At 41.2% G+C, this 13,433-nt stretch overlaps 1 protein-coding gene across 2 annotated transcripts in view; it reads left to right on the top strand.

Moving 5' to 3' along the window:
- Positions 1-8,217, top strand: part of CRADD (CASP2 and RIPK1 domain containing adaptor with death domain) — an 80,941-nt gene extending 72,724 nt beyond the window's left edge. For both annotated transcript variants that reach the window (XM_059846794.1, XM_059846795.1), the window contains exon 3: positions 7,713-8,217. In XM_059846794.1, coding sequence (XP_059702777.1) covers positions 7,713-8,008 — 296 coding nt within the window. In that variant the 3' untranslated portion in view covers positions 8,009-8,217. The remainder of the gene's footprint in view (positions 1-7,712) is intronic.
- The last annotated feature ends 5,216 nt before the right edge of the window (positions 8,218-13,433 follow it).

Here is a 13,433-nt window from a genome sequence, read left to right as displayed (position 1 = left end):
ATCAGTACTAATCAGTACTGAAGATTATCAGTATAGCAGAGATCTGTAGAGGTACAAAACCTGTAGGAGAGATTAAAAAATGTTCAAGATAACTGTGTAGCTACTGAAACTGAATAGTGGGAATACAACTGAAAACTTTTGTCATGAAATCTGAATGTTTATGTTTCAGATTTTAGCAGTCTGCTTCCACATCTGCAGCTACTAGGCAGTCCTTAGTAAGTGATAAAGAATATATGAATTAGCTGCCGGTACTGAGCCAAAATAGAAGCATTTGTGTTCTTGAATTGCCTGTAAGTTTACAAAATTTTATGCAGTTTTTCTTACCCTAATACCCAAAATGCACTTAATGTCACAAAGTGTGGTGTTTTAGAGCTCACAGAGGAGAAGAGCTGCCAACAAATGAAGATATATGTACTTTTTAATTACACCACTAATGCAGGGTCCCAGCAAGCTTTTGGCAGGAAGGAGTTGAATTTGGTACCTTGGGTGGATTGTACTTCACTTCAGGGAAGTGCCATAGATTTGGTTACCAAAGGATCATGGTCACAATTTATTCTGCATTTTGGCTGTCATATGTATGGTAGATTGTTAAAAATAAGACAGAGAGCTTAGTATCTTTTAATGCAATGATAAAAACCAGCACAATGAGGAAGAATGCAACTAGTCTTAAAAAGTATTTCATTTCTGCTTTCATTTTGATTAGTGCCTTTCGTAATTTAATTAAGATACTTGGAAATGTAAATTACCATGACAGAAGTATGCTTAAGTGTAAGTGTTTTATGATCACTAATTGACAGAAGTTGGTTTTATTCATGCAAATTCTGGATATAATGTTTGCATTCATCAGATCAGAAGTTACCAAGTTACAGAAACTGTGAAGCATGACTACTCAAACAAACATAAAATTCTCCTGTTTGGCACTTCAGTCATTTATGGCTGCAGGTTGGCTTATGAATTTGAATGTGATATAGGAAGAGGACAGGCATTTGCCTGCAGTTTCACCTGTTAATATAGTGTTGGGAGAGTACAGCTGAACAAAAAAGCAGCAGAGCAGCTGTACAAATGGAGACTTACTGTACCTCCCCTCTTCTTTTCTAACAAATCAAACCAAGCCATCCCCTGCACTTACCCAAGATTTTCTCTTTATTCCATCCTTCTCACCAGGATCTTCGCCATAATCCTTTGTTTTACTTCAATGATCTGTAGCACTTACTGGGATCCCTCAAAATGCCTCTTCTCTGCTGACCTTTTCATCCAGCATCTCTGGCACCTCGGGATGGTTGCAGCTTCTAGAAATCTCCAATCTCTCCATTAGGGGAAGCATTACATTGTGTCCTTCAGTTCAGGTTCTGCAACCCCACCTTACTGCTCATGTCAGCCTGTCCCAACCTCTTCTGCAAAGTGTTGTCTTTCTTCATGACACACTCTCACTGCTTTGCTCACTCGAAGGGGATTTTACTCTAAAGCAAATGTACCTGTTTATGTGCACATTGTTTACTGTTGTGACATTCAGTCAGTAAATAATTTCTGTAACATAGCACGGCTGCCAAAACACACAGCACACAGCCTTGGCAACCATGCCCATTCTGTAGCCAGTGCTGGCTCTGTGGCTCAGGCTAATTGAATGAGTGGGCTGGAGGGAAGCAGAACCTCACACTAGAGTCATTATTAGGGATGTTTTCCTTTAGCTGAAGTGCCCTACATGCCACTGATGGCATGTTAGCCATGATGGTTCTGAGGAGTTTCAGAGTCCCTTTTAGCTCAATTTCCTCTAGTAATCAGGGCCATGCACTCTTCTGCTGTGGGGTGTTGTGTGTATGCATGTACCCCCAGTAGCCTCTGAACATCTTGTCCAAAATCAAGACGCCTGTCTGTTTGCTGTTGAGTAAAGGAGCAGTTTGAGTGTCTTGAGAATAGGTAAGCAGCTGGAGAAGACCTGAAGTCAGCTATAGGATTCCCATCCTGGGGGGAAGTGAGGCTTCTTTGGTTTGTAGAACCTCTTAATCTAACTTTACCACTTCTCAGGGAAGAACTGTTCTCCAGATGGCAGAAAAGATGATTAAAGAGGACTCTGGAATGTTTGCTTTGAACTCTTCAGAAATCATGACGAGGATCTGATAAGAGGGTTAAGTGAAGAACAGTCCGTGTCTTGAGTCCAGATTGTGAAGGACTCCATACACCTAGCAGGGGGGGATGCTGAGGCCAGATGCATGCCCAGGCAGTTACTCCTCTTTACAGTCCCATTCCAGTTATGCAGGGTCTGAAGACCAGACTCTCTGACATGTTTCTGATGTGATTATATAATAATTAGAGCATTTTCCTACCATTGTTCCTGCCAAGAGCTCTTGCATGCTTCATTTCAGCATACTGCTTGATTCCCAGGAGAGTTTTCTCTCAAGCAGGTGCTGTACTGGAGGCTAGGAAGAATTCTTGACTCTTCCCAGGGAAATCTTTATCTTTTTTCTGTAATGATTTACCAGGAGAAATGGAGTATGTCTGTGCACCTCAGCATTAGAATGTGCAGCTCAGAGATAGCTGGATTACCCTTTCCTCTTCCATGGCTCCTTCTGTCCTATCCAACAAGTATGTACATGGTCCTTTTGGTGGATAAAATACAGAGAAAGTGCTGGAAGCAGAGACCAGTCTGCAGAAACACCTTTCCCAACAGACAGATTTATTAGTTATTAGATAAAACATGGGCCATAATATATCCCTGACTCTTCAATTGTCTCCTGACCTGCCTGTTGCATTGTTCTTGTAGGATTAGGCAGCAACTGACTGAGACTTTTTCTGTACTTTGGATTCAGGTGCAATTTCTATCCAAGTCCCTTTTACACAGTAAGGAGCAAAAACCAAAAAGTTGGGTTTGTGTTAAAATGTATTGACTTTGCAGGAGAGAAGTCTCTCTGAAACTCCAAGAAATGCTTTTGGTCATGCACAAAGAAGTCACACATACATGGAGAAGGGTCCTTTAGCTAAAACTGCAAGGCACTTTGGGCCCCAGCAGTTCTGAGGAATCAGCTGAGTACTTTGCAGGTCACCCAGAAATGCCTCAGCCCTTTTGGCTGCTGTCTCCTGTGTGGGCTTTATCTTACATCCTCCCATTTGTGCCAAGTGGGACACAGCTGAGGTGAGTTTGTTTTCCATCCCCCTGATTTTTCCAGTATCTTCTTGGTGTCTCCTACTTAAAGCTGTAGAGGTTCTGAAGAAAAAGAAATGCAAAATGGTGACTATCTTCATTTGCCCCATGTGGTTTTTTATCTCTGTTATTTGGGTGACTCTGTTTTGTCTGGTCTATATCTGTGATACTGTTTATACCCAGCTCTGTTTCCTGTCCACACTCACCAGCACCATTATAACTCTTGGTTTGTGCAGTGGCCTGGAAGTACAGATGTACACACAGGCCACAAGTTGTCAACATCTCCTGCTTTTTAACTGGAACAACCAGGATAAAGCTTAGTGTGGATGAGCTTCCTTCACCAGCAATGGGGAGAAACACATTCCCTCATGCTACAGCTTTGAGTAGAAGGAGCCACAGGTCTTTCTCAGCTTCACAACCAGAGTGGAGAGTGTCCTTCCTATCTCCAGCTCTATGGAAGGGGATTTTCATGGTCCCAAGAACCAGCTGGCTGGTGGTCCCAGGAGAGCAGCTCTGCACCAGGCTGGCTTTCTCCCCAGCACAGAGCCGTTGGCTCCTCATTCCTCAGGATCTTAGTGTCTGCAGCATGAGCAGCGAGACTTCAGCCTCTAAATCTCTGCAGCGTGTAGCCCTGGCACCTCACAGCCTAGACCATGCCCACAGCTGGAGAGAGTGTTTCACTTGGTGCTCTCTGGAGGTGACAGCAGCACAAATTGCCTTCTCCAGAGCAACCCTCAACACCCTCTGGTGGTGCCCCAAGCCCCATTTCTTCCACGTCTTCCCATTTTTACCAGTGCAGTCCTCATTTTGCTAAGCGGGAGCAAAACGAGGACTGCTACTCATCAGACCCACCTAGAGCAAGAAAAACTTGAGATTTTTGGTTTTTTTTTTTTTTTTCAAAAATGAGGTCTCAGTATCCTAAAAGTACCTTTCAAATGCAACTGCTGGATCTGCATAATTGAAACTTTTGCTCTAATCTCATTACCTCCCTCAGGCAGTTCCTGACAAGTGGAGATTATAAATGAGAGTTTGTAGTAAACATAGCTAAAAAAAAGGTATCTTTATTATTTTTGCAATATACTCAAAGCAGTTTGGGCATGAGCACAGAGAACTCATTTCTATTTCACCTCAAATGCCATTATGTTTATTAAATTAGGAGTAGCATTAATCCTAGAACATATCCAAATCTTTTAGTGATTTTGCATTTGTCATAACTGAAAGATCTCACTAAATATTTCTCTATATCTCTAAATAACATTGCTTGTCATGTAATATTTATCTCCAATTTTCCTCAGTGTTTTTGTATCAGAGCTGAAAATGAGCTATCACAGAAAATAAAATGGGACTGAAATACCAGTCCTTTGTATTAAATTTAACATTTGGCTTCTGTCCCAGAGTTTTCCACATCCATATTAGAATCAGATGGTAGCATAAGATGAAAAGATCTCCTGGATGGGCTTTATTCTGATCCTTATTAAAGGGCTGATAACAGACTGAAGGCAAGATACTTGTTTTAGTAAAAAAGCCTGCTTAATAGCAAAGGCTGGATGGACAAGCTGACATGTATTATTGTTAGGCCTTCCTGCTTGATCACATTGCAGTATCATAGAATCATTCTGCCAGTGGATGTGACGTATGAAAACTTCAGTGTGAGAGCAAAAACCCAGGCTTTCAGGTGTTACTGCTGTGGGTACACAGTAGCTGACCATAAGCCAAAGAAAGGGTTTAATATCAAAAAGTATTGTTTGTGACAGCACAGTGTAGCTATACTTATTTTATTCTTAGCTATTTTCATTCATGAAAGACACTGCCTTGTCCTGACTTGCCTGTGAAACTGGTATCACATCTGGTGTGACAGCATGGTGTCGGGGTCTCTCTCTCTAGCTGGTCAGAGTGATCCCGAGAAAAGTTCAAAAGTTTTTTTTCCCAGGCCGGTGCTTGAAGAAGGAGTCAGAGCTCTACATTTCTCGGTCTCAAGGTTGTTTATTGCATCTTATCTATAAAATTCTTTCTCCCTGTCCAGCCGAGATCCGTTCGGCAGGACAGTCAGAGGCACTCCGCCTGTCCCCAGGGTGGTGTTATCTTTATATACTGCAAACTACGTGTACAATATTTACAGTTATTTTCCAATACCTATCATCTATATTAGACAGTGGGTTTCTACTCTAGACCAATCTAAAAGTGCCAACATCACCAGACAAGATGGAGGTAGAGGAGGAGAAGAAGAAGAAGAAGAAGAAGAAGAAGAAGAAGAAGAAGAAGAAGAAGAAGAAGAAAGGCTAGACATGCCTAAATCCCTCCATCTTGTCCCCAGAAACCCCTATACCAAAAATCCTAAAACCTACATTTACACTCTGTAATTGTTTTATTCTTACACTATTTACACTATTGTGGCTTTTATCTCTTTCTATAAAGGTGACAATTTGCTCCGTGGTTTGTAATCGAACCCCACTGGTATTCTGGGCTGTGTGCCAGGGTCTCCGAGCCCCCTGGCAAGGGTCCCAGGAAACTCTGGACTCCCAGAGGGATGTCCTGAGTTCTGACAGCATAGGGCAGCCCCACAGGTATTGCTCAGCCTGCTTCAGGAGATGTGCATCCTCTGCCCTATCCACAAACCAGCACTTGTTTCAGATTCCTTTGGTAGTCTGGAGATAGAAAGATGAAAGAGACCTAAATATTCTTCAGAAAGCAATTTTCTCTTTACTCAAAGCACCTTTGTATAGTTCTTGTGTATTATTTGGCTGAAATGGTACAAACATTTGCAGGCTCTGGGTCTTCTATGCAAAAACAATTACTTTTGATAAAAGGAAGGAATGGTGCTTTCTGGAGTTTCTGTTCTGCTGTAGTGGAGACTGTGAGCATGATATTGGAGCTATAAATTAGATTTTTCAAAGCAGCATTTCTGTAGGGAGTCTGCTCCTTCAGACTAACAGGCTATAATCAGCATTTTTCAAGGGGGTATTTTGCCTGTGATTTGGTGCAGCATCTTCAGCAAGAGAAGTAGAGCAGCAATTGCAGACTGCATTGACTCTTCATTTCAACTTTTGATCACAAAGGCTGTCGAAGAACAAATAGGCTTTGTAGGTATTTTGTGCTGCTTTTCTAAATGCACCTTTTTAAAGGCTAGCATATGGTTTGAGCTTATAGGCAGAGAATCATTTCGCTGTCACTGGCTGTTTACAGCATCAACATCAACATTTGAGCTTATACCCAATGCTCCTTTTACAATCAATGGAGAGAAATGTGCACATTTAGAGGAGTTTAGTTTATTAATCTGATTATTTTTGACTTCTTCTTTCCAGTGAAAGGGTTTGTGTTTTAGAAGAGTCTATTTCTCTTCTCAGCAGTAATTGATCCTAGCATATTTAGTTCAGGAGGTATTACCTGTAGTTAGGTGAGCTGGATCCCACACAGCATCTTTCTGAATACTACTGTATTCTCACTTGGCTGCTAACACTGTTTGTATTAATACTTTTGGGGTTTTATTTGAATGATCAAAATATCCTAGGGAACACATAAAGAGATCAGTTCTGTGTGCAAGAAAAGCTTGATTCAGTCCCTACAAGATTTTTACTGCTGGTAATTACAGCTATCTAATTGCTTCCTATGAAAGTTGTTTTGGTAGTTGCATTGATCCTGTCCTCCTCAGGTACCAGTTCAAGGTGAAGTGTCTTTTTGGATGAAGAGTGAATTCTCTTGGGTACGTGGACAATCCTAAGGGACCTAGCATCAGGCAAAAATCTCTGAGAAAAAATGGGACCTCCTTGCATTGTCCTGAAAACATCTTCAAGGAGGTCAGATGAACGGAGCTGTGGCACATGCATGCCTGATTTCAGGAGTGTTACAAGATCTGAGGGATAAGGAAGCATAATTTGTGTTTGTGAACAGTGTTGATGCCCTGTTCATTTGGGTTCACCCGAACCATGCTTATGGATTAATTCAAATAGAAGAAAAGCCCTCAAGGCTGGTCTCCTCAAGATGAGTTTGCCATAGGTGGCAGGCCAGAAAGGGTAAGTAGCATCTTAGGACAGAATTTCCTGCAAACAACCCTCAGGGAAAAAAAATTGTGCAATACCTATTAACTAAGGAATCAAAGTTGTTTCTGAAGTGTATAAATGGAGTCCCAGAATAGGAGTAATAAGGTATTATTGGTCCCATGTTTGTCACTTGTCACTGTATCATACTGGTGCAAGCACATTGAGGATGATGGCTGCTGGAAACAGGTTCCCTGAAAACCTTTCTTGTTCACTACCCTGAAATCTATAATTACTTTTGGAAGTCTTTGCTTTGGTGTACAGTTCTGATCTCTGGGTTACTGACATTGAAAACCACAAGGCTCCCTAGTATGGTCTACTGAGCATTAGTTTTCCTCTGATTAATCTTCTGGTTGATTGTGTAATTAATTTTTCTAACTAAATATGTATTCTGTTTCTTTAAATAATTAATTCTTTCAACTCAGCTTTGCTCATGCTTATTCCCTCCTTTGTCAAGGTCTCCCATTAACTCTTGCAGCATTGCCTAGTGACATACATGCTTTTTCTTTCTCTTTTTTTTTTTTTCCCCTCTTTTACAGACCTCACTGAAGTTGCACCATGCATTTTGAAGATGTCACCAACAGATCAGCAGTTGAACAAGCTGGCGAGGAGGCTGGGACCTGAGTGGGAGCATGTAGCTCTGTGCTTGGGTTTGTCCCATACTGACATCTATCGATGTAAAGTCAATCACCCTCACAACCTGCAGTCCCAGATCGTAGCTGCATTTGTCCTGTGGAGACAGCGCTTGGGGAAAAAAGCAACAATCCAGAGTCTGCACTGCAGTCTGATGGCAGAGGAAGTGGATCCTTCGGTGATCCAGTACATGCTTGAGTGAATTCAGAGCGTCCATGGGTTTTGTTCAATTAAGCAAAGAGGATGGAAATGTATGTTGAAGATTGGATGCTTCAAGCTGTAAAAAAAATGGGGTTGGGAACTGTGATTTTATTAAGCTTAAACATTCCAGTTTTCTGTGGCATCTTGTGACTTGTAATTCTTTTCATGCCAGATTAATTTTTAGCAGGCATTAAAAAATGGATCACTCTTTCCTGTTCCCTTTTGTGCTATTTCAGTGGGGATATAGGGTGACAAAGTTCTTGCAAGCAGGCCTGCAGTGAGTTCAGCAAGGTTTTTGATTTCACTGAGAGAGTAAGACTTGGTTTAACTTATTTTCTGGACTATGTAGGAGCCTTTTTACTGCTCTTTCATGCTAGTTCCATGATATTACAGCAAAAATGAGACTAATCACTATTACTAATTTAACAATTTTACAACAGTTATTGCAGGTGGCTAATTTCACATTTATAAAAGTTTCAGCACATACAGTTTCTTGCTAGGATAGATGGCTGCTACTTTGGTCTTTGGCTGCTACTTTGAAAAAGGCCCTAAGTGGAAGTAGCAGGAATGTAGTGTGGCTGTGAGGGTTTCTGCCATTATAATTTAATGGGTGTAGGTTTCTGCAGGCAGGCCCTATGTGCATATGCCTTGTCACAGGTGGGGAGTTCTCAGGGAAGACACACAGTAGAAAAGTGGCCAGAAGTAGGCAAGAACCAGGTAAACTGAGCAAGAAGCAGCCTAAGAAAAGAAGACAACTTCTAAGTTGTCCGTGTTTGTCTCTGCTAATAAACTGGGAGACCTCAGGTGCCTGTGGAGTCTTTGAACTGTGCTTGGTATCCAGGCAACCTTGTTTCATGGTGAGGTCAAGCATCCACAGGCACATTGCTCTGACCACTGCACACCCAACAGTAGTGAATTCTGCAGGTCCTTTCTGGTCAAGATGGACTTCCCACTGCTCTCTCTCCACCTTCCCTCCAGCCATCCACCAGGCTCATTTGCTTTCTGCCAGCTTTTCTGCGACTAGTGGGAGCAGCTTTGACACTGCTATCCTCAGTTCTTTGCCAGTGTAATTGTACCACCAATGAAGATAAGATTTTATTCAGAAAAAGAGTGAAGCTTGTGCTCTTCTTCTTCTTCCCTTCTGTCATGGAGATTTTATTCCTGCTGGAAAAAAATACTGAGATCTTTGCTGACCAGGCAAGGGGGGATCAGTCTGCAGGATACCCAGTATCTGGGAGTGACCAGATACTCTCTGAGGCCTATTGATAAGAGGCAGAATACATTGCTGTACAGTAAATGAAGAACAGAATTTTGATGCTGAGTTTCTAGGTCTATTTATGAGCAAGTTACTTTAGACTGTTTCATCTACAGAGTCACTGCCAAAGAACTTCCCATCTTGCAAAATTTGCTCTAATTTCACAGCTTAACAGCCTTGTCTGAAGTTTTCTCTGGGCAGGGATGAACGTCACTGCTTTTCGTTTTTTTAAATTTGTTCTTTTTATATGCAAACTTGGAAATACATGGGAAATTAGAAAAGACAAAGAGATTTTAAATAAATCCTATATGCCTTGGTTTTTAGAAGCATGGAAACAGAAAATATATTCTGGCAGGATCTGGCTCCTGCAGGTTCTGAAGCAATATGATAATATTTTGGTTTTAATCTTCTGTATAGAGTTCTGACCTTCAGTAAATTGTGATACTGTTATACCTCACTCAGATCTTAACTAGGTATATCCTACTTCCAGAGATTAACTATATCAAAAAATTCCAGATAAACAAGGTAAATTAATTTAGGTTTGGGTTTTATTTTTTTCTGTTTCATGATGCTTTAATGCCAACATGTTCTTTTTTTAGGTGGAAAACCATCCCAGAGCAGGTGTACAGACATTTGGCAAATTCATATGAGCACAGCCCAGCACAGGTAGTGGGATGAGAACTTTGAAGCAATTCTGACAGTGAGATTGACAGGAGCATGGTTTGCATAATAGGGAAGAGAGGCAAAGCAGTCTTTCTGGCAGCAGTTTGGAGGAAAAAAAGCTGGAGATGGTTGACAGGAGGAACTGCTGAAAATGTAATGTAGAGGAAGAAGTTGACTCCCAGTGTCATAAATGTAAGTACCTTATCTTGCTCTGAACCAACAAGGACCAAGTCTGAACACAGACTGGCCTTCAAGGCAGTTCATCCCCAGTTAACCCAGAATGAGCACAGTGCTCCAAGGAGGCAACCAGTCTGGGCAGTAAACCAATGTAATGGGCACACTCACATGATCCTGGTACCTTCTTCTCTGGGTGAACTTTGCATTTCATGTTCTTCATTTCATGAAATCATAGGATGGTTTGGGTTGGAAAGGACTCCAAGATCATCTAGCTCCAACACATCTGTCCTGGGCACCTTTCAGTACACCAGTTTGCTCAAAACCCAGTCGAACCTGGCCTTGAACACTTCCAGGAATGAGGCATCCAAACATATCTGGGCAATCTGTTCCAGTGCCTCATCACCCTCACAATTAAGAATTTCTCCCTAATATTTAATCTAAACCTACCCTCTTCCAGTTTGAAGCCACTACTCCTTGTCATGTCACTACATGTCCTTGTAAAAAGTCCCTCTCCAGCTTTCTTGTAGGCCTCTTTTAGGTACTGGACAGTGCTGTAAGGTCCCTCCATAGCCTTCTCTTCTCCAGGCTGAGCAGTCCCAACTATCTCAGCCTTTCCTCATAGAAGTGCTCTAGCCCTCTGGTCCTCTTGATGGGGCCTCTCGGGACTCACTCCAGTACTTCTATGTCCTTCCTGTCTGTGGACTCCAGAGCTGTTAGCAGCACTCCAGGTGGAGTCTTATGAGAGTGGAGAAGAGGTAGAGATCACCTCCCTCGACCTGCTGGCCATGCTTCTTTTGATGCAGCCCAGGATATGGTTGGCCAATGTCAGGTTATCCATAACTAGTATACTTAGAGTCTTTTTAATGGTTAAGAAAATGACCTTCAGTAGATATGAAATTTCATGTCAAATAAGGCTTCCTTTCAAGCCAGGTATCTGTCTGGGTATCTGCTGTGGGCCACTGGAAACCTGATGGGTGAGTATCATATCAGGTAATTTCTCCAACTTCTTTAGGTGGGCTAAATGGTACAACCCTTGCACCTGGTACTAAAATTATAGGAGCCACAGCTAGACAAGGATTATAAAACCTGGCCTCTCATACTGTAGGGCAAAACATATAATTAATAATTTACAGTTGCTTTCACATTCCTAGAGCCTAAATGAATGCTGTAATACTTCAGTTGCAAATATTGAAGGAAGATGTTTACTTGTTTTATGAGATTGTTTCCATTGCTCATCTTTTTAAATTCATGGAAATGTTCCTATTAGACTCTTCATTTTTATTAAAGCTTGTTTTTGCACTACACAAGTGCAGGAGTACATTTAACTGACAGTAGTATTCCTTTAACCCAGTGGATTTTTCCATCCACTTAAAAATATTTTTCTTCTGTATGTAATGCTTATTTTGTGCAATTGTCTTAATTGCACAAGGATGCAATTAAGACAATTTAATTCTTCAGATGTATAGTAAGGCCTCTTATTCTCTCATAGAACACTCAGAAGATCTTAAAATGTTTATTCTTTTCTCCTAATTTAAGACCAAATGGGATTTATTTAAATCTCGTGGGCAAGCCTGTGACTTGAGTGTTGTTCAGGACTGAGGCAAATCAGTGAGTTTCCCTATCTCTCCCTTTGCCTCAAACTTCCTTGTGCCAAAGTTTAGGTGATGACAGGAGACTTGCATGGGGGCTCCTGTCCTCCCTGCCCACTGTGCATCCAGGTCTGGTGCAGGGGCAGGCTGACTTCCAGGGGAACCCCAGTTCCACCACTTGTGGAGAGGGGCTCAGCCCCTTAGAGCTTTGGGATGGAACATGAGTTTGGCCAAGGTGAGCCAGCAGAAACTGCTCTCTGATGTGTTCAGGTTTCTTAACCAATGTCCACAATCCTCACTAGTGAAACTGGTATTATTGGTATCTACTTATTTGTGGCAGAGTTCAGGAGCTCCAAGACAGGAAAGCATAAATGTGGCTGCTGCTGGAGCTTCCACTGAAACAGATGGCATAACTACCAGTCCTTGGAAGAAGTCGTCATTGATTTTCTTCCTTGGTCTCCAGGGGAGACTTTGACATCCCATTTAACTCTTCTAAGTTGTAAAGAAGCTCTATGAAAAAACTAAAACTAAAAAAATCTGGTTTGGACTCTGGAAGTACAGGTGGACTCTTAGCATGGCAATAGGCAAGACCTAAAAGCACTAATTCTCACCTGCATAAGCTGTATGAGTGATCACAAAGGATCTTCTGAGGGTAAAGGCATGTCAGACTGCCAGCATTTAGGAGTGTAAAATGAAAATGCAGTCATCTGTGAGCCACTTCTCCCAGATATAGTGGGGGAAATTTCCATCTGGAGTCATATTTTATAACAGTCATTGATATATGGAATAAAACATTTTGCAAAAGTCTGGAAAAATAAACAATATTGTATTATATTCAAAGAAAATAAAAGGCATGTTCATCTCATGCTAGATGTGGTCATGCTGCCAATTTTGTTTCTTATTGGAAAGGAAAACAGTCTCTGAGAGCTAATCTGTTTATAAGCTTCCATATTCTCCATAGACACAGACCAATGTCAAGACATAATTGAAGTAGAGCTAAAAGGACAGTTGACAAAATCTTTGTCTGTTTACAGTGAATATTCAAAATCTTTCTCCAGATTTCCCTAAATGAAAAGAATTTTAACTTTCAAGGTGTCTTACTGTCACCTAAGATCTAAAGATCTAAAAGTAAATCCAGGGATTTGGCTTTTTCCCCCCCTGAATGTAGTGTCTTTTTTAATTGATGACCTAAGAAAAATGAGCATTTGCCAGAAACAAAAATAAGCAGATTTAAATAATTAGTATGTGTTTTAGCAGAATTCACTTCTGAACCTAGCATTTTACCCATGAAAAAAGATTAATTGCATTTTCCCTTTGAAAAATGCAATTTCCCTGGTAGGTAGAGCTGATGATGTCACAGGAAGATTCCTGTCTCTTCTGTAGGAAGAGGCTGCATTTAAACATCTGTAGATGATACAGGTACCATTTCTGAAGCTGATGTCTGCTCCAAGCCCCAAGAGCAAAGAGACAAAAAGTCTTTTATTAACTTCAGTGTGCTTTGGATTAGGCCTTCTTTAATTGGAACCTGCTGAAGCATGGTACTTTTACTATCTCCTTGTGAAAAAAGCAGGCTTTTTGGATGTGAGGCAATCAAAAGGAAAGGGAGTTTTGTGGATGTAGTAGGAATTCTAGGCTATGGGGTCCTCTTTTCACTGCCACAAGTACTACTTTGCACTATTCACTTCCAAGTAAGTGCCATGAAAAAAGGAAAAAAAAAAAAAACAAACAGAAAAGTGGAGCCA

This window comes from Haemorhous mexicanus, chromosome 5, assembly GCF_027477595.1.
Source record: "Haemorhous mexicanus isolate bHaeMex1 chromosome 5, bHaeMex1.pri, whole genome shotgun sequence".
NCBI classification, from domain to species: domain Eukaryota; kingdom Metazoa; phylum Chordata; class Aves; order Passeriformes; family Fringillidae; genus Haemorhous; species Haemorhous mexicanus.
This window is presented reverse-complemented; position numbering and strand designations above follow the sequence as displayed.